This window comes from Phyllostomus discolor, chromosome 2, assembly GCF_004126475.2.
Source record: "Phyllostomus discolor isolate MPI-MPIP mPhyDis1 chromosome 2, mPhyDis1.pri.v3, whole genome shotgun sequence".
NCBI lineage: Eukaryota > Metazoa > Chordata > Mammalia > Chiroptera > Phyllostomidae > Phyllostomus > Phyllostomus discolor.
This window is the reverse complement of record NC_040904.2, coordinates 140,141,603-140,167,026: the sequence shown is the minus strand read 5'-3', so window position 1 is coordinate 140,167,026 and position 25,424 is coordinate 140,141,603. Positions and strand designations below refer to the sequence as shown.

Below are 25,424 nucleotides of genomic sequence, written 5' to 3'. Positions count from 1 at the left end.
GGCCAGATTGGGGAAGTTCTCCTTTATTATTTGTTCAAATACGTTTTCAATCTGTTGCTCTACCTCTTCTCCTTCTGGTGACCCTATAATTTGGATGTTGGAGTGTGTAAAGATGTCCTGGAGGCTCCTAAGCCTCTCCTCATTTTTTTTGAATTCTTGTTTCTTCATTCTTTTCTGGTTGGTTGTTTCTTTCTTCCTTCTGGTCCATTCCATTGATTTGAGTCCCACTTTCCTTCCCATTACTGTTGGTTCCCTGTGCATTTTCCTTCATTTCTTTTATGATAACCTGCATTTTTTCATCTAATTTTCGACCAAAATCAACCAATTCTGTGATTTCTGTGAGCTTCCTGATCACCAGTGTTTTGAACTGTGCATCTGATAGCTATCTCTTGGTGGCTCAAAAGGATGAGTTCTGGGGCACTGATTTGTTCTTCTGTTTGAGCCATCTCTCTCTCTCTTTTTTTTTTCTAGATTGTGACGTTGTATGTGGGGGCGGGGGCAGGAGGGAACAATGGTGGTAGCTCTGTTCTCCATGGGACCTCAGTCCCTTCCCTGGGATCCTTGGTTCCGCCCTCTGCCCTGCTCCACAATCGCCACCTCACTGGGCCTGCCAGCTGCCACTTGCGTATTCAGGGTCCACCCACTGTGATCTTGCACGCCCCAGATGCCTTACTCACTCCTTGTTGCCTTTTGCACCCAATTCTCCTGTTCTCCAAGCCGCAACCCCGCACCCAGCTGCTCAACTCTGCCCCTCCTACTGGTCTGGATGAACGGGTCTACTTCAACTTCTTGGCTGTCCACTTCCATTCAGATAAATTTTCTGTCACTTCTGGGTGTTATTCTGCCTCTAAATTGTTGTTGTTCCAATCTTGGTTCTGCGTGGAGGAATGGTGCGTCCACCTATGCCTCCATCTTGCCAGAAGTCCTGAACTTCCTCTACTTTCTCAGGCAAATGCCTAGTTTAAATTACAAATACCTCGAGAATTAGGAATTTGGCAGAAACTATCAAAAGAGTAAAAGCAGGAGGAAGTCATTATTACTTGACCATTCATGCCTAGAATACAAAGGTGTTAAAATGGTAAAAAGGGAAGGTGGTCATCAATGATTTTCTCTCCTTTTTATTATATGCACTTAGCCATTGTCCTGTGTTAACGATAGGCATCAATTACACTTCCCATTCTCTTAGACCTTGGGGTTCTCCTTTATGTAGGGTTATTTTCTCTGTCAACAATGGCTAGACTGTTAAGTAGAAGCACAATTTTGAAATTAACAAGATGTCCCTTTTAAGATGTGATAAATTCTGATGACCTATTTTAAATTACAACATATGAATATTAAAGAAATGGAAGAGCATATTCTTTATGAAGTCTATGAGTTCATATGCATAGAGAAATGTAGGATTGAACTACTTTTCTCTGAAATAGAGTCTGAATATCACATTAGTCTTGATACCATACAGATTATTGAAATTGTGGTTATTTTGAGCCTGAAGTAAGTGGATTAAATAGTTATCTTTCATTTTGCTTGCAAATACAGTCTTCAAATGACCAAATATTTACTGAAACCCACTTGTGAAGAAAATGGAAATGAGAAAAATGATTATTCCAAGTAAAGATATTTATCCCTTCATTTGGAGAAAATTATTTGAGAAGAAGTATGTTAGTAAATTATTCTAGCCCAGTTGCAGATAACTGTTTTAAACATAAGATTTTACAGTTTTTTCTTCCAAAGCTTAATAGAGTTCCACTTTAAATATGAAATAGATTTTTCTCGGTGTTTTAGATAGTAATAATAAATTTCGCTCTTGAATATAGATGGTACACTTTTATCTTCTGGGAAACATTTCTCTTCTTTTAATAACACCAACTCTATCTTTCTGCTATTACAAGACATCTCAAAATTGAGTTTACTTAGTATAGTATCACATGTAAATGAACATGGTCTCAATATCACACCTAGTAAATTATCCCTATCTCTAAAAGTTACATTTCTAGGAGCTTCACTCAAAATTTCTGTCTTTTTTGTAGTTCTGTGTGTGTGTCCAGATGAAAAAGCAAAAATGTGTGCGTGACGTGTGAGCGTCCTGCTCACAGCACTGATTTTTTGGGGAGAGCCCCAGAGTCTAAGTTCAGGATCGGTTCAGAAGAACCGACACACAGCCTTATTCAAATTCACACATGTGGAGGAAACTTACACACAAGGGAGAGGCTTACAAACATGGGCAAAGCAGCTGCTGCCTGGGGTGGCCAGCTGGGACAAAAATCCACACCCCTCCCAGGAGAGGGTCTCTTTGTTATAGGGGGTTAGTAATAAAACCATGTAGTGGGCAGTCACATAGACCCCTGGAAAGAACATTGCATTTCTAAGTTAACAGATAACATTGGGCAGTTGTCACAGTCTGTGCACTTGTTTGCCGCCTTCCCAGGGACTTTCCTGCTTTCTGGGTAGGCAGCCAAGCCCGAGGCTACAGAGAGTTCAACGGTCACAAAAGTTTAAAGTCCAACATTTCCCAGATGCCTTTACTGCTGAAGCCATATTGCATCTCTTATTTCTCGAACACTGTGCATACATAAATGTGTGATTAACTTAATATATTTAAAAGTAAAATTCAGGTATTTTAGGCAATCATCTCTTTCTATGGGAAATTCTATATATTCTGAAGAATAGGTCATTTATCTCCACTTTTAGTAAACTGTTTTCTCAAATATTGCTGGTTTTTAAATTACTTCTGTTTGCTGTGACTAGACCAGGATTTCTGTGTAAATCACTGCAGTTGGAAAAGATGCATTCTCTTGTCCTTTCTCTCAGGTAGTTTTCTTTGACATGGCACTGAGATTGCCCATGATAGTTGTCTGTTTACTATAATTTGGACCCACCCTGTCTTTGTCATACAAATATGATTTTCTCTGAGTGGACACATTTGCTGTACTGTGAAGCCAGTGCTAATATACTCTAAAGAACCTAGACTTTGGTCAGTTTCATAATGTTTTTATTTGTATTATGGGCATCTGGTCATGAAATTATACTAACTCAGACTGCTTTACAATGAAGATTTTTCCAAATCAATCAATAAAAAAATTATTGAAACCTTTTTATTATTTATACTTTATAATTCTAAGTTTTAAAGTTTTACTTTGTATCTAAACCAAATATATGCACATATCATTTAACATTACTTGAATATCTTTTGTTGTATTTTCTTATTTTATCATTACTATTTATGTATGCTATTGTCAATGTTAGAAACATCTAGACCTGTAAGAATTTTATGAGTTCATCTGAGCCAAACTGTTGACAGTCACCAGGAAGCAAGATTTCAATGGATTGAGAAAACTCTCTGGAGAGTGGCAGTTTCGCATCTTATTTTATATATCAGAATCAAAGGAGAAGATGTAGGGGGTTACATGAATTTCACTGGTGGTGTATCAAGGAGGTGAGAGAAAGCAAAATGGGGAAATCTCTGAGATTGGATAAAAAGTGAAATGAAGAGAAACATGCTTCTTTTACATTGGTGGGTATAGGAAGGTCAACAACATTTACAGCACATAGAGATGGTACTTAGGGAACAAGATAACAATGAGGGGATTTGTGGTCTGCTGCTCTGGTAGGAGACTGTGCCCTAAGGGTCTGGAATAAGGGGGATTACTCTGACATTTCAAAGGAGTATTATCCCAGATGCACAAAGACCATAGATAGGTTCAGTGAAAGTAAAAACTGACCTTTGTCAAGAAAGATACCTAGGAAATCACTACCCACCATGATTAGCTTTTTGTCAGGTTTAGTGTGTAGACTGAGAATTTCTTTGCTTTAAGGACTACGTGTTTCTTATTTTTGCATCTGCAGCCTTGACTTCAGTATAGGACACATAGCAGATACCGTATAAAAAACTGAGCCAATGACAGGACACTTCATACATCTTTAGTGGGAAGGAGCAGACAATGCTGTATCTAAGTGAATATGTACATTTGTCCTGTTTCTCCCGGCTGCCTGTGCAGCTTGATTCCCCTCACTCCAGCAGAGTGGTGTGGCCTGGCCCTCACTGCATGGGGTTTGTATTGTCTTTGATGGCAGAACAAAAAACAAATTTACTGGTGTGCGCCAAATATAAAACTATTAAGTTGTTCATAAATTAAAACACAGTTTTAAGGTGCAAAGGTGAATATGAATTGGGTGAATTGCTGATGATTTAACTTCTTCAGTTGAAAAACAATAGGTTGTACAAGATATGTGGTAAAATATTTTACCTTTGGAAAATAATAGAAATGATAAGCCTATACTGAGACATCTATAGTAAGATATATATTTATATATGGGATAAAATAATATCTATTTTTCTTCTCTTGATAATTTTTCATCTGAAATCCAATAAAGACAAAATACACCCTTAAATAGCAATCATCAAACTGCCCTTTGTGTTGAAATTTCATAGCACTTTATTTGAGTTGTTATGAACTCTTAGGTGACTGGGATTTCCAGATTTCTCCTCTTCATACTCATTGTTGCCTACCCTTATCTTCCAAATGGTTATATTTGCATCTGAAACAACACTGTTAAGTATTCTGCTCTAGGGCTCTCATTAACAACCAACTTTCGATTTAACATTATTAAGGAACATTTTTAATGAAACATTATTAAATACTTTAATGTTAAACCACTGTCCATTTATTTTTTTCATGCTCTGAGCTAATGCTTTGTTTTTTATAAGCCTATTTATTAGAAGTCTGATTGGAAACATATTTTCCCATACATTTTCATATATGCACACACACACACATACATGCATGCATATTTTAAATTTAAAAGTTACAATGGATAATTTTACTGGAGTGACATTTAGTCCTAAAAAGTACTATAACATGAATTGTCTCTGTTGATCATATAAAACTCCTGCCTTTAGGTTGTCTGTGATGTGGTTAGCAAAGTATCAAAACCTTGAGGAATAGCTACAAGCAACAAGGTTAACTAGGCCAAATGCCCGCCATCTAGTGGTTATGTAGTCCTAGTGCAGCCTAATTTGACAAGGTTGTCTTCAGGGCAAAGGGTAAGAACTCAAATGCCTACAGGAGCCAAGCAGGTAATAGAAAGGGAAGAATTGGATGGAAGAAAAATCAATTCTTGGTATATATCTCATTCTGTGGTTATGGAGCTATGGTGTAATCACATAACATAAACAGGATGTAGAAAAATTATTTTAAATTCAGAAAGAAAAGGAAAATGCAAGTTGTGTGATAGTCTAAGAGTGGTGAGTTGTATGGCGAACTGAGTGGCCAATCACCAGGTTTAGTTGACAGCTGTCATGCAAGAATGCCAACCCAGTGTTGGGTGACCTTCCAGTTTTTCAAGAGAAGCCGGAAATCTGGATTTGTATATGAAATAGTTTAACATTAATATGTTGGCTCATTTTTTAAAGATGTGCTATGGCCCTACCTTAAATGCATTTTGGAGTGACCTTTAGCCATTTTGAGATTTTTTTTTTTCAAAAAAGAGCTTGAATTTGTTATTTTTGTTTCAGAGGACAGAAAAAGTTTCTGCCATCTTTCAGCAGCATTGTGAAATGGGACTGTAATATAAAGTTACTGAACCACTGCTAGCTTGGGTCTTGTTGAAGACATTTTAAATTCACCAACAGACACTACCAAGATGCTAAGGTTATAGCTTTAAATAGGACAAGCTCTTCTCTTTGACTGCTCCACTGCTGTATCTTAAATGGGGTCTCCAGTAATGTGATCACAGAGCACGGCCACTTTCTACAGAGATTGAACACTGAGACATTTGCATAAAATTTCCCAGTGTTTATCTTGGTTCTGAACTCCATGCAGAATTTAAGTCTGTAATTTATAATACTTTAATGTGTTTTTCTTGTAACTTTCTGCAGGGCAGCTTTGGGTTCTTAAAAAGCACTAAATTATAGTTTGCAATATGGAGCAGAATAAAATACTGATAGTTGGTTGTTACTTTCTTTCACTGGTGTTCTTAACCTTGACCACATCTTTCCCCATCTCCACAGAGGAAGTGAATAAAAAAAAGTAGTAAGAATGGTCAGGATATAGGGCCTTTAAGCTTGTTCAAAATAGGAGAGGCAGAGTGAAATGAAAGGAACCACAAATAGCCGTGTGGCCCAATTCCTTCTCTCAGGCCTCCTCTGTTTGTTATCTTGAACAGTCACATTTAAAAGCAGCCCGTAGTCCTTCCATTTGTCCACCTGATCCTGACAGGCCCTTTAGCACTCTGACCTGACCTACCACAACTTTTTACTTGTTTTGTTTTGTTTTTCTGTTTCATATCCCCTAGTTTCCCTACTGTTCCTTTTTCACATCACATATGATATCCCTTACACCTTTGTACTGGTGTTCTCTCTGCTGGAAATAGTAGACTCACAGATGTCTACTTATTCTTAAACTGCTACATGTCTTTGCTAAAACATCACTTTCTTAGTGACGGCTACCCTATTTGTCCCATTGAGAATTATATTCCCTATTTTTCCAGTCTCCTCTGTTTTGCTGTGCTCAATAGCACTAATTACCATAATCATGATGCATTATGTACTTATTATGTTTATTATAAGTATTTCTTCTGCTAAAACATAAGCACTCTTAGGATAGAGGCCTTTGTCTTATTTTGCTTATTGGCATTTCAGAAAACAGTGTCTGGCATATACAGGTACTCTATGTCTTTCTACATGTATTTTTTAAAGATTTTATTTATTTATTTTTAGAAAGAGGAGAAGGGAGGGAGAAAGAAAGGGATGGAAACTTTGATATGAGAGAGAAACATTGATCAGTTGCCTCTCACACACCTCCAACCTGGGACTGAACATGCAACTCACACATGTGCCCTGACCAGGAATTGAACTGCTGACTTTTCATTTTTCAGGATGATGCCCAACCAACTGAGCCACACCAAAATGAATGAAGGTTGAAGTTCTTATTCACTTAGGTCTGGGCATAGTTCCCACAGCTTGTTATAATTGTCCATGGAAAGGTTTCTTGCAATAAATTATATCATGTGTGGGCTTATGATCTATTTTGTCTTTATTACTAGCAGTTGAAAAAACACACTAAGAGAATAAAGACATTTGTATGTTTGATCTCTCAAATATGTTAAAAGTAAAAAGAGGGTGGTGATTTTGTATAGATATAATAATATGTATAAAAAACTACAAAGAAAAAAATATTGGCTTATGGCAGTAGAAAGGGCAAAGAACACAAAGCCAAAAGAATTGTGATGATATCTTGGCCACACCAGTTTCTAGCTCTCTCACCTCTGGTTAGCTGTTTATTATCTCTGCGTCTCAGTTACCATATCTTTAAAATAGGGTGATAATAATAATCATAGAATCTGGTTTTTTATCTCATAAGTGTATAACATGTTTTCTTTCATAATACATACCTGCTCAACAATTAACCCAACATTTATCTAAATCTATAATCATTTTATTTTTCTGTTCATGTGTCAGAGTCACCCTTTAGAATAAAAGCTCCACAGGGACATGTCTGTTTTTCAGTGTTATATTCCCAGCTCTAAACACAACATATGACATGCAATAGTTGCTCAGTAAATATGTTGTTAAATAGGTAATTCAGCAAATTTTAGCCATGAAGTTTAAAAGGTATAATAACAGTAAATTGGTTTGTAGTCAATTGTTGAAGTACAGATGTCTGTTATTATTGTCACTATCCAAACCTTATCATCACCACCACCATCGTCATCAAATGTATGTTACTCAAGCTTCTTTAATTTGCTACCAAGCAAATGATCATCTTCTCGCATTACTGACTTAACCTTTTGTGGAATAGCATGGAAAACATTTTGCTGATCTGATGATTTTGTTACAGGTCTCTAAACTGGCTGGTGTTTTGGTCAAGCATGGTGTCAAGAAAGGTGACACTGTGGTCATCTACATGCCCATGATCCCACAGGCAATATATACCATGCTGGCGTGCGCAAGGATAGGAGCCATCCACAGTCTCATATTTGGGGGATTTGCATCCAAAGAACTAAGTAGCCGCATTGATCATGCAAAGGTAAGGCTTTATTTGGAGAAATCAAGAGGTAGCTCTATGTACTGTGGCCACATCTGCAGATAAGCCATCAAGGAGTGATCTGTACTCATTAGACCCTCCTTTCAAACAGGATACTGAATGCTTACTTTTTCTTTGGCATATATCTATTAACCAAAAATTTATTTTCAAGTCCTTTGTGAATGACATTTTTCTTGGTGCTGTGAGGAATATAAAATATAAGTTAGTTTACTATATATTAGATGTATAAGACAAGTAAAATAACTAATAACAAATTTATTTATTCAACATATATTTTTAAGCTTCCACTATGTGCCTGCTCCCACCCTTGGAACAGGATAGTAAATGATGCTGATTAGATGGTTGGGGCACATAGCTAGTTTTATAGTCTGTATACTTCCAGGAATGGTGGGAGAGAGCAGAGATTAAGAGAGGGTGTCAGTGGGGAGTGGGGTTACGTTTAAATGGGGTGCTAAAATAACAGCCTTGATATGGCTGTAATGAAACATCGTTGAGATGTGGAATTTAAAACACTTAACACAGTGCCTGGCATGGAGGGCCCATTGAAAAAAAAGGTTAGCTACTATTATTCTATGAAGTTAGAGCAAGGATCAGCAACTTTTTTCTGTATATTAACAGGTAATAAATACTTTAGGCATTGTGGGTAACATGGTTACTGTTTCAGCTACTCAGCTGTGCTGCTGTAACACAAAAGCAGCCTTAGAAGCCACCTAAACTAAGGTCGTGGCAGTGTTGCTGTAGAACCACACAGAAACATGCTGTGGGCAGGGTGTAGCTCTCAGCCAGTTTGCACACCACTGATTTAGAGAAAGGAGAGATTTATTTTAGTTGAGTGGCCAAATAAAACTTTCCAAAGGATGTGAGGTTTAAGTTAGATCTTGGCTAAGATTCATCTAGTTGAAAAGAATGATGTCATTAGACCCAAAAGGAGAAGAAAACCAATCTTAAGTCTGTATTAGAGGTAGGAATGGGTAAAATTCATTTGCAGGCCAGTGAATAGACTGATGTGGCTGAAGAGGTACAGAAGATGAGCTTGCAAAGTCAGTTTAGTCTGAACTGGGTCCTGTGGACTTTGGCCAGTTAGTTTTTGAGCAGATGAGTTTCATGTTTTAAGCAATGTTAAGAGGAGGCAAATCTTTCAATATGATGTCAGTGGGGCAGAAGCTAGATGCTGGAATAAGAACCTTTAGTAGGTGGTCTGTTTGTGAAGCAATGGGTGATGTGCAGGAGAGTAATAGTAGTAGGGAGATGAAGGAAGGAAGGTTGTTTATAAGACCAAGAGAAGATTGACTTTTAGGATTTTGTAAGCCCAACACAAGACATTCTCAACAACAAAGGGAGCCAATATATATTGAGGGTCCCTTGAGCTCTAGGCATAACATAATGTTCGCATATCTGATTTCATTTGGCATGGATCACTAACTGGAACTACAAGTAGGAGCTGGTTTGTAGACTAACTGCTTGGGCTCTATTTTTTCTCCCTCCCTTTTTAAACATGTTGAGTTAGGACATGTGAAGGGAAATCTTGGGGGAAATATCAGCCAGTCATTGACCCATGACACGGTGGGCAGTTGGAAACCTCTCTGAGGAAGTTATAGTCTCCCGTTTTTTTTACCTCCAGAAATCAAAACACCATTTGGGTAAAGGTATGAGATGTATTATTTCCTTTTCATAAAATTTTATATGATGTGGGGAAATTAAGATATCTAAAAAATAAGTATAAAATTTATGTTGTACTAGTGGAGGAGTTTTCATCGATAACACACACACACACACACACACACACTTTTTAAGGAGCTTGGACAGTAAGCACATTATCTTATGGGCAAGACCATTAACCATGATGGAAATAGAGATATATATACCAGAGATGTTTGGATACAATTAATAGCTGAAATCAGGGATGATTTTGGTGTCATGATTTTCAAATAAATAGTTGAAGAAAACATTTTATTTTAGCAGAAAATAGGAAGAATAAATTGTAACAAGTCAAGACCAAGTACAACTGTTACTAGCAATGTCAGCTCTTGGTTCCTGAGTTTGGCAAAGAAAGAATTCAGAGCCAACAACTCTAGTGCAAGAGGAAGTTTATTTAGCATGCAAAGCCAAAGTATACAAGGTGGGAACCTAAAAAAACACCTGAATTGTCTTCTGGAAGACAAATCCCTTTCTAGAACACTCTAAGTGAGTGATCTAGAAATCTATCTGTATGAGAGTACTAGCTGGCATTGTTGTGAGAGTCTGTGTTTGGCTTTAGTGAATTTTGTTGAAGACTCAGTGCATTTGCCCATTTCATGATGGGTGTTATGTGCACACCTGCCCACACCATGTTGAATTTTCAGCAGTTTTTGGCCAAAAACAGCATGACCTCAGTGCCCTATTCATAGTTTCTAGTCACCTGATCTCACCCTGAGTGATATTTTATTTTGTTTTGTTTTTTTCCCTGCATGAAAAAAAGTCCTCCAAGGGAAATGTTTTGCCCCTGTGGAAGAGGTGAAACAAAAAATGACAGAAGCTCTAAAAGACATCAAAATGGACAAGTTCATAAACTGTTCTGAGTGGTGGAAAAAAATGTCTCAGTAGGAGTATTGCATCAAATAGAGAATACTTTGGAGGTGAATTGAATTTAAATGTGTAATAATAAATATACAATTTTTTATAAATAAATTCCAAGGTTTTTTTGGGTCCCTCCTTGTACTTAAAGAGAAGATTTGAGCAGCCTGCTCAGAGAGTTGCCTTGGCCTTTTAGAAAGAAAGTCACAGAGGCAGAGCAAGTGAGCCAGCTGGGCTGCATGATCTCAGGGAAATTACAGAGGCAAAAGAAAGGCCCTTGGAGCTGGGTTAACTCTGGACAAGCTGCTACTGCCTGCCACGCCCCTGGATGCCAGTCTCAGGAGCACCCTTAGAGAGTAGGGAAAAAAAAAAAGCAAAGATACACACCTGAAGAAAGAAGTGGTGGCCATGCTTAAGAGAAAACACACATGGGATCCTTTATCCTAAGGGTTTTTATCTGTTTTCTAAAGGTGGGAATTTTAGGGGAGGTCTTAGGAGGGAATCTCAATAGAATACTTATCAGTTTTTCAGGTGTATTCTTCATTATGCTGATGCATCAAAATGAGCGTATAGGTCATTTTCTGGTTAGTTTCACATTCAAAGAATGTCACCAAAGAAGGACTGGGACTGAGGCAGCTCTGCCCCAGTATGGTCTGGAATGTGTATGACTTCGAGGTTCATTAACTGGCTGTAAATTGCTCGGCCAGTTTGTTCAGGTATTTGTGTCAGTTTCCCCATTCTGCTCGCTGAGGCACTTTCCTAGCTTCTTCCTATCCTGCCTCAAAACCTCCAATAAAAGACTAATAGAAATGTGAAAAGGAATTATTTTTGTAAAGGAAGAGTCTAATTTTGACTTTATTAAATTATTCAAGTTTTGATATATTCTATGTTTTTAATTTGATATGTACCTTTTACTTATTCAGAATTCTAGTCTTATGGAATGCTACTCAGTTATTTTTATAAGTATTACAGATATTAAAATGTGAATTATATTCAAATGTGTGACCTTTAAAAATATAACAAAAAGAAATAAGTCTACTTTTTTTTCTTTCTTTTTTTCCTTTTCAATGGCAGCTTGATGGAGCAGAAAGAGAAAGTTTCTATAATCAGACACAATGGGCCTTTCTCTCATTCTGCCACTCGTAACATGGGCAGGCTTTGTAACTGCACTCAGCTTCAGCTCCATGAATATTAAATGATATTCAGAAAGCAGGAAGTACTATATATGCATATATTTGGTGTAAAATGAACCTTCCCTAGGTGAAATGTATTGTAACCAGAAATCAGAATTCAGGAATAGATGCACTATCTCAGATTGATTATTTCTCTCCTGAATAATTTAGCATGTTTGCTTTGCTTTGGATTTCTTGGTGAACAAATAGTGTACTTGAAAGAATAATGACATATTTGTTTCTGCAAATCAATGAAAATTTTGGTTTAGCTCAAATACTTATTGAGAGCTTGTGATCTGGCAACCATTATACCATGCCTAAGAGACACAGAGGTGAATGGCATCCAGGTTTGGCATTGGAGAGCTTTCGGTGCAGTGGTAGGGATGAAGGAACACTGACTATGGTCAGACATCTGAGGCTTGTCCAGAATATACCGAGGAAAGGAGATTAACCCTAACTTCTTTGGCCCCTTTCCGGGATGTCTTTTGGCTACATCTGTGTACATCTTGAATCGCTAGCAAGTTGTCTATTAAAGAAAAGTGCCAAGTGTGTCTTAATGACAGAGGCAGGTTCAGGCTTTGTGGGGCTGAACCTAAATCATTTGGGTGCCCTTTTCAGAAAAATAAAGCAGAATTGCAAATATTTGCTGAAAATGAATATATATTTAGAATGAAAAAGAGAATCATAAAGGAATTATCAGAAATTTGGGTACCTTTCTGTGGTCTCTAGGCATTTAAGTAGAAATGTTTACCTAAAAAAAACCCCTTAAAAATGCTTCCTGAGAGCAACCAGCCTGCCCCCACCCACACCTAGGGAAATGCTCCAACCTCCACAGCAGCCAGCTCTTCCAGGACCTCTGCAAGTGAGGGGTCCCTCGCTTGCATTCCACTGGTTCATAGCAAAACTGCTGGCTTAATGAACTGTTTGGAAAGTATTTTTTGGCCGCTCATACCTATTAGCCAAAAGCATGTTGATGTGTAATTTTGAATAGGTAAGTGAGATTTGTGTTATTACACTTAAAAAGGGCTTATTGGTTTTCAGGTCATTTATTCAATAGAGAACAGAATTATTCAGACATTTTTTTAGAAGTGTTAAAGTGCTTGCCAGCATCTGAAATACTATGATTACTTTAATTAGGATTGTTAAGCTTTCTCTTTTTTTTTATTGTAGCCCAAGGTGGTTGTTACAGCATCATTTGGCATTGAACCTGGAAGGAAAGTAGAATACATACCACTTCTAGAAGAAGCACTGAGAATAGGACAACACAAACCAGATAAAGTTCTCATTTATAATCGTCCAAATATGGTAATCTGAATATTGAATTTGGTTTTTGCTTATAGTGATGTGCTAAGGATGACTCTGGTTTTGACCATTTAACATAAACCCTTGATTTATGAACTGTTAAATATACTTCCTGAATGTCACTATTTTGGGCAAGAAAGAGGCGTTAGATATGAATGATATTTTCTCTCTTTACAAAAAAACTAGTTTAAAATAAAAAGACCAACACACAGCCTTGGCTGGGTGGCTCAGTTGGTTGGAACTTCACTTCCTGATCAGGACGCACACCTAGGGTGTTGGTATGGTCCTGGTGGGGGTGCCTGTTGAGGACCACACCGATCAATGTTGCTTTCTCACATCCATATTTCTCTCTCTCTCTCCCTCTCTCTCTTTCTCTCTCTCTCTCTCTCTCTCTCTCTCTCTCTCTCTCTCTCTCTCTCTCTCTCTCACCTGTAAGTATATCCTCAGGCGAGGAGTAATAAAAAAAAGATTGAAAAAATAGCCATAATATCAATGAATTAATTCTCTGTATAATCTATTATGATATCATTTATTAATTTAAATTGTAACAATAATAATAGTACTAGCAAACACTTACTGACTACCAACTATATGGTTTTTAATACATTCTACTAGTGAATCATTTTAAACAGGGAAGGGTCATCAAGGAACATGTATAAAAGCCCCATGGCCCAAAGCAGGGTAGGATCAAGGGTGGGAGTTGGGGGTGGGTGTGGAGGGGGAAAATGGTGATGGGGAAATGGAGACAACTGTACTTGAACAACAATAAAAAAAAAGTCTTCCAGATAACTCTGTGTTCTAGGTGATAGATAGCATTAATCTAATGAACAACAACAACAAAAAAACTTGCCCAGCTAATAAGTGTCAGGGTCATGATCTGAATGCATGAACTTTGATAGCCTGCTTAATCCCTAAGCGGTCCTATCTTGTGGACAAGTGTCATTAATTTGAACGTAAAATATCTTTTAAAAACTTCAGTAAAGATATTTAGTTCAGAAATAAAAACTACATTCAGGAAAGCAAAATTTGAATATTCTAAATAGAGACAGTATTTTGTGATCCATGAAGGAAGAAGCAGCATGCTACAATCAACAGAGATATTTTGCAATTGCATTTCCTAGTAAATTGGACCTAATGGTCACCTTCTTTCTGCATTCAAGCAAGTATCCAGGTATTTTTATAGTGGGACCAACTTGGATTTCTTGCTGGTTAAAATTTTTTACAGAAGAAAAATTATATGAGTGGAAATAATCATGTATAATTTTGTGGAACTCTTGAGAGCTTATCTGCAGAAAATGCTTAAATGACAAGATAAAAGAATAGAGAGCATTAAAACTATGTCATTTTGATTACCACCTAGCAATTCTCATTACCACATTAAATTCCCATGTAAAGTTTTAGTAGACTGTGGTTCACGAACTGCTGCACTTACTGATTTTAATACTCTTCCTGTCTTGAAGAAGAATTTTAAGTTTATTTCAGATGACCTCAAGCATATTTTTAAAAAGGTTTGTTGCTATTAAATTCAGGAATGCGAAGTCAGCAGTAAGGAAGGCTTTGGGGACAGAAGGTTATAGGAGAGTAAGAACGCACACACACAAAAGAGTTTTTGTGGATATGTGTGTGCTATTCACACATGTATGAATTCATGTAGAATTTATAAAGAACTTATGCCAGGCCCAATGCTAAGTACTTTCAAATACTTCTTATTTAATTCTCTTAAACCCATAAAGTAGATGGTATTACTGGCCCCATATTGCGGATAAAGAAATTGAGTCATGGAGAAATCATAACCCAAAGTCATGACTAGTAAGTGGTGGAGTCAAGATTTGAACTCCAGCTAAAGGCCTTTTAACCAACATATTTCTTCCACTTTATAGCACATTGGCTATGGATATGAATGTTTCCTATTCAGATTTTTTCTAATGCAAATCTCTTCTCTTTCCTCTTAATAGGTAGAGATCCACTCTCCCTCTCCCCTTCCCATATAAAAGTGGCTCACTTTCTCTCCCTCTACCTTTTTCTTAAGAGCCTTCCTTCTATTTTGACTTATCTTTATTTTAGATGAGGGCTTTGGATGTCACTTGTTCTTCATATTAGTACTGCTGTTCAGGCAGTAATTAAGTCCATTGGACTGGCTCTTTTTTTTTTTTTTTTTTTTACTTCAGGGAAAAACAAATAGAAGGTTAGTGAAGTCTTTCATGAATCAGATTTGCATTTTTGCCAGTAAAAACCTGGCAGATACTCCGAAATCTCAGGAAGGCAATGATGAATCAAAGGAATAGCACAGCAGCCAACTCCAGTGCTGTCCCAATTACTGCTTTTTAAGAATAACAACCAGGGAAGACTTATCTATAGAAATAAGTGTATATATGTAAAAGCTAATGTTGAATTTTTCCCTTTCTTCCTTTCATCAAATCTTCTTTATACATGGCTGTATTTCTTAGCCTAAAGGACAACCATTCATTCAAGTCTTCATTTCCTTTGATCTATAATTATTTTTGTGGTGACTCAATTGACATTTTTAATTGTGTAGTATGATGATTTTTTGTAGGTCTGTAATACAGATGCCAAAGCCTTGACACTTTGAAATTAGTTATGTCTGTCTAAAGCATAAAAAAATAAGTGGAAATACACAATTTGGTCACAGTAACTATTTTCATTTATCTCAGTGTCATATCTAGGGCTTACCAAAGTGAGGCTGGAGGTGCCTGAAACTTTACCTTTATGAAAGTAAATTCAGACTGTTATCTATTAATATGTATATTCATATAGGTATTGTGTTTGTGATGTTATATTGAAGTGATAATTTGTAAATGTATGCACTTAAAATATGACAATTTTTCATAACACTGACCAATATTGAAAGAGAAATGATCTGGTGTTTAAATCTCTCAGAGTCTCTGGACTTAGCTTCACCTTGATGAATGAATGGTTACCTATAGTCTCTAGGTGGTGGATCATACTAACATTCACTGAGGAGTGTGTAATCTTGCCTTGTGCCTATACTAACAAGTTCACCAACTCTAAGCTTTCTGATGTGTCCTCTTGAGCTTAGTTATCATTGAAGAAAATAACTAGACATGTACTGAGTCTCAACTCTACTTAAACACATGTATCTCTCCATTAGAGCAATTTTTCCATAAGCTGCTTACTTACTCTTCACTTATCTGACCTGTTTCACTAGCAAGTTGTAAAGAGGTCTGTCTACCTTCTTTTAAAGTGTACCTGTCCAACTCATGACTCTATTATCATCACTTTTGCAATACAGATCTTGGTTCCAGGAACAAGAAGAGAGCAAACATTTCTACTATCTTAATAAATGACCTAGTTTGAGGAAAACTTGCATAGCATTTTAGATATGTCACATACTCTCATTAATTACAAAATTGATTTTTCTTCTTGAAAAAAACAAAGGTAGATTTCTCCTTCACCCCTGAAAATGACTTAATATTCTTTTATTTGGAAAGATGGCCACCATATTACTCCTAAAAGGCCCCTGTATAAAGAGAAATTTTAATGGGTTAGTTGACATTTGATTGTAAAGATGATCATCCCAAAGTAAAAGAAATTGGTTACAAAAAGTAGAAATTAGTTTATAAAGTTAATAGTGCATGTACATTTATGAAGACCTGAACCACTATTAGGTAAGCTCTGATGGCTGATGAAAACATGGCTGTATCACATTGGGTTTCTTAAAGAGAGCCCTAGATTTGAATAAAACATGTTCTTTTCTCAGTTCAGTTGAAGCCAACATCAAACTGTCAGACTTTTTTATGAACATTTATCTGAGATATTTATAAATCTGATATTTAGTGCTATAAAGATAGCCTACATTTTAAGACTGATACTCAGCCTAACATTGTTCTTTGAATTTAATCTCCTTTGTTCAGTGCATATTCCTCTATTTTTGCTCTCTAGGAGACAGTTCCTTTGGCTCCAGGTCGTGACCTTGATTGGGATGAAGAGATGGCAAAAGCACAGTCACATGACTGTGTTCCTGTTCTTTCAGAACACCCACTGTATATTCTGTACACATCTGGAACGACAGGTTTGCCGAAGGTATTCATTCACTCTCTCAGGGATAAGCACACAGTGGCAGATTTCTTTTGCACTGAAAGTGTTTGGTTACTGACTGACAATGCTTGTAGACTATACTTTCAGGTAGAGACTTAGGTACTTTATATCTTAAAGAAGTGTTGTGTTTAAATATAGAGAAATATTAATTACATTTAAGGACAAGGGCTTTGCCCCAATTTCTTTCAAAATCTTCACATATATCAGCAATATGCAATTGCTTAAGTATTAAAATTAATAGATATTTGTCCAAATATCAGTTCATTTAATAAAATTTTATAAAAATATATCTTAAGTGAAATATTTTTAATATTGAGGCCTAACTTTCATACACTATGGGATGGATTGATTTTTGATCTAGAGTAATTCAATTCTTTGTTATAAATGCAAGTTTGAGAATTGGTCTAGACAGTTTGAACAATGAGCAATTTACCCTGAGTATTGAGCTCTCTGATCTGCAGCACTGAAGACACTCAGGATCTCAAAATCTGCTTACCATGAAATATGTTTTCACAAACAAAGTTAAAGGCATCAATATTTATGGAGGTGTCGGATAACAAACAAATTCCATTTTTGTCTGGTATATCCAAATAATACTATTTCTTCATATAATTCCATAAAGATTTGCAATATTGTCTTCCTATGCATCTTTATTTGAATGCTCAATATTCATCAAATCACAGAATTTTAGTAGGGGAAGGGACTGTCACAATCATACATCCTTGAGGGTAGTGACCTCTTTATTAATATTAGATATCTATAGCATCAGAGTTCTGAAGACATAATCAGTTAATAATTTTTTAAAAAGGAACATTAAGGTGTTCCACATGACACTCACTGACTTTGGAAAAAAAACATTTGTCAGGGGAACATAATCTTGTGAGGAGCGAGACCATGTTTTATGATGTTTTAGTCTACCGCTGCGACTACTGTGCCGTGAGTATGGTTGGTGCTCATACATTTCTGTTGACTGCGTAAACAAATAAATAAATAAATGCCTGTACATAAGGCTATTTGTGTCATTGTAGAATCAAAGCCTCATGATTTTATTAAACAACAACTTTGGCCATCTGAAAAATAAATATTGGTTATACTGAAAACTCTTAAGGTGTGTTAAAGCCATCCCAGTGATCTGCTCCACATAAATCTTACCCTCCACTTTTCGCAATTTTGCATCATACACCAGTCACATAGAGTCCATCCAAACACTTGGCTATAAAATAAAAGCAAGTTTTGATCTAATATAAAAGTATCCACATGAAAGGAAAACCTTGGCCCTGAAAACATAGTGTAACCAAAGGAAAACCAAAGGAAAAAAAAAAGTCATTTTAGCTCCTTAAAAGCCTGAAGGAACCTTATAAAAGCATTTGTACCATCTCACGATTTTTAATCACTCTATAGTTCACTGTGGCCTGGAGGGGGATCTCTGCAGGAGGGTCAAAACGGCTTGTCAGAAACCCAAAACTGATCCAGTCAGTGTAGTAGAAAGAAAAAATAGTATAGAGAGCATTAAATCTAAAAAGGTGGTGATTCCAAATGAGGAAATACCCTAGCTATTCCAGGTTTTCTCTCGGTCAAGAGTTTCTCTTCTAGATTCCTAAATGCTCAGAATGAAGATCATTTGCAGTTTTACTTATTCTCATTTTGTCCTATTGTACTATACTGAAGATAACCTATTTCAATAGATTGGAGAAGGCTTTGTTTGGAGTCACATTGAATTTAGCTCAATATCCATTCCTTGAGTGTTCATTCTGCTAAAAGAGAGCAGAACACAATCTCTTCAGTCTGGTCGGGTTGACACACACCCACACCCAGACAGATAATGCAAAATAGTCTGTGACCTTTCTCTAAGAGGGCAAAGCTGTTTTCTCTTAAGGAAAAGAGGCGATTCAACAGTATCTGAAGGATTAAATTCAATGAACTCATCAAATGTTATTGAGCACACAAATATGTGTCTGGCTCTATTTTTAGAAGTTTTTCTCTATAGCTGGAACTCAGGCACTAAACAAATAAAAGAATTATGCAATATGTGGTGTTTTATGAAGAAAAGTAAAGCAGGGTCAGGAGGCAGAGTGATGCGAGGAGTGAGGGTGCAGCACTACAAGAAAAGCTCTTGATGAGGTGACACTGGAAGGATGCGTAGAACTTCTTTGGAGCGGGACATCACAGGGAGGAGGGCGTCCCAGGCAGAGAGGGTCAGCATAGCACGGGTGCAAGTGTGTTGGGGAGCTTCCAGGATGGCTAATATGGTGCAAGAGAAGAAATGGCTAGATATATGGACAAGAGCCAAACTTACAATTTAAGTAAGAAGTTTTGGTCAGTATTCTGTATGTAGGGGTTGGAGGGCACTAATACTTTTTAAGCAAGAGAAAAAATATGAAGGAAGGTAACACTTGCAACACTTTATAGGAAATATAAACACATTTAAACAATGGAGGCAAGAATATTTCAGGTTGTTTGGTTAGTTTAGGACTTAGGACAGCAAACTTAATAGAGAGGAATCAAATTCGGTCTGAGGATAAAAGCAAGGCAAGGGAGGAGTCTAAGACTTTGAACCTGAGAACACGGTAGAATATCTGAATATTTACTGGAATAGAAACACAGGAGAAAGGGTTAGGGCTGGGGAAATGGAGAGTTTTTGAACATGTTGAGTATGATGTGTCTGGGGAACATTAACAGGGTGATGCCTAGTCAGTGGTTGGAGGTGAAGATCTGGGTCCAAGAAGCACCCCTGGGCTTGCAGATGGAGCCCTGTGGGTCATCAGTGTGGGGTCTGGGGTTTACATTATGGGAGCAGGTAGCTTTTGCAGAGTAGGACATGTAGACTGGCAAGAGAGAATCATTGTCTCTCAAGATCCCTCAGAAATACTGCTCTCATCCCTATAGTGGACTTTAGAATTTTAATTGCCTCAAAATGATATCTTGCCAACAAACCTGTGTGACGCTTTATCATACCTTCTACATACTAGTTTTTATTTACTGCCTTCTTAACATTACATGTTCTATGAGGTTTTAGAATATGTTTCATATATCTTTGACTTCACTGTGTCACTAACCTTAAAACTGGGCCATGGAAAATCCTCAGAGTATTTGTTAAATGATCTCTCACTTCTCCAGTTAGCTCCCAGTATCCAATTTATTCATAAGATCCTCGCTTCAGTTTTGGTAAGTATAATCAGGATTAATGGGATCTGAAAATTTAGTATTGTGATTTCCAGAAGAGAAGTATAGGAATGATGAGTATGTGTTCATTTATGAAGCATTTAAATATAAATTTTATATCATCAAGTAGGTTGTTTTCTCAGTCTTTAAACTTCATGAAGAAAAATGTTAGTCCATAAAAGTATAATGCTTAAAAATACTCATTTTTCATAGGCACATATAAGACACATAAGGCAATCTTTTCTTTGGTTAGAATTTGCAGACATATTTAGAGCATATTTACATCTCTGCATCTGCCAGCCCTGGATTTGTCAGGTTGCTGGATGACAGGCTAATCTGTTAGCTGCTGCAAATATTCCAGCAACCACAGCCGAGCTGCTTAGCACACAGTTGTCTTGTTGTGGGCTTCTACCCTGCTGGTTTGGGTGCCAGCATTCAAGATACTTCAAAGCACTTCGTGATAGAAGAATCCCTCACCTGGATGGAGTGTCCTTTTGGGAAGGGGAGATTTAGTGACGGTCATGTTTATCTTCTTCCTGCTTGATATGGAGAGATAGTGAAACCTGCCCACTCTTGAAAAAGAAAAAAAAGAGTTAAGTGCCAAAGGAAAACAGGAGAAAAGAAACCAAAGGGAAAAGATTGAAAGGAAGGCAAAGACAGGAAGGTGTAGATAAGGCCTTTGTCCTGATGTGCATTTACACAATTTATGTCATTTATCCCTGCACTTAGGTGACTCAGTCGTATTCCTTACCTAAGGAAAAAAAGGTAAAAGAAGGCCAAATAAAAAAAGCAATGATTTTTTCATCTGTGTTACAATTTTTGCCATTAAAATGCTTGACTTGCTACACCCTTGCCCCTTATCTCACAGTTGTTCAGATCAATAAAAATTTATACAGCTGCTAAAGTATCATCTGCAGAGGCAGCAGCAGAGCTTGAAGCAAGAGATTTTGTGTTCGATAAAATATCCTAAATGGAACTATTCCATTTCTACTAATGTGGTTCACTAAGTTCTACAAGTTTCAAAGATTTCTCCTGAACATAGAAGAGTATTTTAAAAAAGAATATTTTTCAAACATGTGCTTATTCAGTTAATTGCTCATTTAACCTGTCAGCAAATGTTGACAGTGCTGAAGAGACAAAGGTGTTCTCACAGCACCAAAGTGGCAGAGACACACCCAGCACTAGGTCGGGCTGTCAGTGCTTGGAGGAGATGGGCAGTCCTGGGGGCCATGGGAGAGGACAGAGACAGTTACCATGGAATCCTGCACAGTGTCCAGAAAAGACAATACTTTCACAATGTTGTTAAGGGTTTGTGTGATGAAATGGGAGCTAACCAAGTCAGAAAAGGGGTGGGGTGGGGACATTCCAGGAAGAGGGAATCATTCTGTCACACCATTGTGAGACTATGATATTGTTTATGTGTTGGACTTTTTAAGTTATCAGAACCAACTCACGGACTTCTCAACTCACTGACTTCAATCATTGTTTAATGATGGATGTTTTCTTCTTCAGGCAAAATATTTATTTCCTCTTTCTTCTTTAATTTTTTTCTCAACTTGTCAGCCTGAAATGCATATGAAACATACAAATATATAAATATACATAAGTAAAAACACTTATAAACACACAAAAGCAGAGACAGATAAACATATTTACATATATGTATGTGAATAAATATATACCTCATGTATATAAATATGTATTATGTCTTGGATAAGCCTTCATCACAGAGTTGGATGACAGAGGAGCTCAGTTTAAGAAGCATAGTTTTGTCACATACTCCAAACTTCTCTTACCTGAGTATTTTGAGATTTGCCTTTCATATTTTCATAGATCAATTTAAAAACCATTTTTAGGATAAAGAATTCCAAACTCATCACACACATCAGTCTTACTTCCTCTTTTGCTACAACCCATTTTGTTCATATTGTTCTAACTGTATTTATTTTAAGTCATGGCGACCAAAACTGAACATCACACTTGATAATGCTGTTTTCTGTTTCACTTTAATGACCCTATTTATGACTGTTGGTGGCTTTCCTTGTCTTTAAAGACAGCTCATTAAGCTGGATGTCGTAAAGAGCCATCTGTGATGACTCTGTGTCCCATTCCTGGGTAATTAATGATCAGCCTTTAATTTTATTTGTACAAATTAAAACTTTTAAAAATACCCTTATATGTTAAAAAGAGATGGTTGGTCTTGTTCTTTTTTTTTTTTTAAGACTACCTTCACATTGTCTCCTTTCTCATTTCTGAGGTAGATCACTTTTATATATGCTTTCATTTCTGGAATGGGGTGTTATTCCCACCTGGATGTCTTTCCAGCTCTCCAGAAGACTTTAAATATAATGGCTGATGGCACAAAAACAAGAACAGTATATTGGCAGGTTACAGGGCTTTTCTGAGAATTTATAAGGTCATCTAATGTCTATACTTTTAAGGTAGATATAGTGTGAGTATATAAAAATAACAGATTCAAAAGATGAAAATGCAGTATGCTTATGTTTTAGAGTAAGCATTGATATTGAATAAGTATTTTTCCTTCATAATCAAGTTTTAAATATATTTTAAGATACCATTTTTAGTTTCTGATTAATTTGGTGTAATTATAATATAATGATATTGTAAAGCATGATTTATGTGTTTTCAGAGGCTGAACAAGGTTTCTCATTTGCATTTTAATTATCATTACTTGGAAAATAGGATTATAAACAAGAAACAAAAAATGATTTACTTTTAGTCACATATAAATATTAATGTTATAATAAATAAGCCCTTTTAAAACATAATCTATTAATTTTTTACTTTCAAACTTCTTGTAAAAGATCTAATGGAGAATATGAAATGATGCAGTTCTTTTTTCTGCACCAGATCAAATACTCAGAAAATTAATCACTATCCTCTGAATACTTTGAAGGCAATACCAAATTTCAGATCTAGAGCCCAGATTAATGAATGGTGAAATGATGCTCTATGGAAATTTTTACAATCATTCTTTAAATAAAGTAAAAATAAGTGGATATCAAAGATTGATGAAAACAGATATTATGGAGTTTTTCTCATCTTTAGCTCCATTTTAATTGGTTTCAATGAACTTCCAGCCAACGTGGAGGCATAGGTGAATACTTTGCCTCCTTGCACGACCAAAATAAAGATGACAACAATAAATTTAAAAACAAAAATTAACCAGGACTGCCAGAAAATTGAACTGTATTGGAAGTCCAACAACCAAGGAGTTAAAGAAAAAAACATTAATCCAGACGAGTAGTAGGGGTGGAGATGGGCAGCCAGGGTGGAGAGAACCCTCACCAAGTTGGTGGCTGGTGGACTGGGTGGTCCTGCATTTGTGTGTGGATAAACCGAAAGGAACAACTGGGGAGCGAGACAGACTGTGGAACCCAGGGTTCCATGCAGGGAAATAAAGCCTCAAAATCTCTAACTGAAAAAACCTGTGAAGGTTGAGGCAGCAGGAGAAACTCCTAGCCTCACAGAAGAGACCCATAGGGTCCTAGAATGTACACAAAACCACCCACCTGGAATCAGCACCAGAAGGGCCCAATTTGCTTGTGGGTAGTGGGGGAAGTGACTGAAATCAGGTTAGCACTGAGCAAGCATTATTGTTCCCTTTGGACCTCTCCTGCACATACAGCACCACAAAGCAGCAACGTGGCTTTCCCTGCCCTGGCGAATACCTAAGGCTCTAACCCTTACAATATAAGAGGGGCACCAACAGAAAGAAATACGGCTCAAATGGAAGAACAAAGCTCCAAAAATAGAACTAAGCAATGAAGAGATAGCCAACCTATTGGATGTAGAGTTCAAAACACTGGTAATCAGGATGCTCACAGAAATGGCTGAGTATGGTAAAAAACTAGAGGAAAGAAACTAAGACTCAAATCAGCGATTTGGGTCAGAAGGAAGAAACAAACATTCAACTGGAATAGAATGAAGAAATAATAATTCAGAAAAATGAGGAGAGGCTTAGGAACCTTCAGGACAACTTTAAATGTTCCAACATCCAAATCATAGGGGTGCCAGAAGGAGAAGAGGAAGATCAAGGAATTGAAAACTTATTTGAAAAAAATAATGAAGGAGAATTTCCCTAATATGGCAAAGGAAATAGATTTCCAGGAAGTCCAGGAAGCTCAGAGAGTCCCAAAGAAGTTGGACCCAAGGATACATACATCAAGGTACATCATAATTACATTACTCATGATTAAAGGTAAGGAGAGAATCTTAAGAGCAGCAAGAGAAAAGGAGACAGTTCCCTACAAAGGAGTTCCCTTAAAACTCTCAGCTGATTTCTCAAAAGAAGTGTTGCAGGCAAGAAAGGGCTGGAAAGAAGTATTCCAAGTCATGAAAGGCGAGGACGTACATAAAGATTACTCTATCCATCAACACTATCATTTAGAATGGAAGGGCAGATAAAGTGCTTCCCAGATAAGGTCAAGTTAAAGGAGTTCATCATCACCAAGCCCTTATTGTATGAAATGTTAAGGGGACTTATCTAAGAAATAGAAGATCAAAACTATGAACAGTAAAGTTACAACCAACTTACAGCTCTCCACAACCAGACATAAAAAAAAAACCAGAAAAGAAACTAAGCAAACAATTAGAACAGGAAGAGATAAACAGAAATGAAAATCACATGGAGGGTTATCAGTGAGGAGGGGGAGGAGAGGAGAATAGAAAAAAAGTTACAGGGAATAAGAAGTATAAATGGTAGGTACAAAATAGACAGGAGGAAGTTAAGAATACTATGGGAAATGGAGAAGCCAAAGAACTTGTATGTATGACCCATGGACATGAACTAAGGTGGGGAAATGATGGTGGTAAGGGGGATACAGGGTGGAAGGGAAATAAAGGGGAGAAAATAATGGGACAACTGTAATAGCATAATCAATAAAATATATTAAAAATAATTGTTTTAATGAGAATTTTTGATGATATCCTTAATTGTGTTGACATTTCTGCCTTTTGGGTAGTATTAGCAGGGGGAAAATAAAAAATCAATAATTGCTAAAACTAAGGAAATAATTTTTTAGTAAGATTTAAAATTTTAGCCTGTATAATTTTAATTGTTTTTCCATGCATAGTCTCATTTTTAAACCTCAGT

At 36.8% G+C, this 25,424-nt stretch overlaps 1 protein-coding gene across 2 annotated transcripts in view; it reads left to right on the top strand.

Annotated features, from left to right (window-relative positions):
- The window catches only part of ACSS3 (acyl-CoA synthetase short chain family member 3), a 169,411-nt gene that overhangs the window by 55,398 nt on the left and 88,589 nt on the right, over nucleotides 1-25,424 (top strand). The window contains exons 3-5 of one of the 2 annotated variants that reach the window (XM_028532919.2): nucleotides 7,836-8,024; nucleotides 12,938-13,072; nucleotides 16,991-17,131. In XM_028532919.2, the coding sequence (XP_028388720.1) occupies nucleotides 7,836-8,024; nucleotides 12,938-13,072; nucleotides 16,991-17,131 (465 nt within the window). The remainder of the gene's footprint in view (nucleotides 1-7,835; nucleotides 8,025-12,937; nucleotides 13,073-16,990; nucleotides 17,132-25,424) is intronic. The other variant, XM_036018634.1, reaches the window with a different exon arrangement.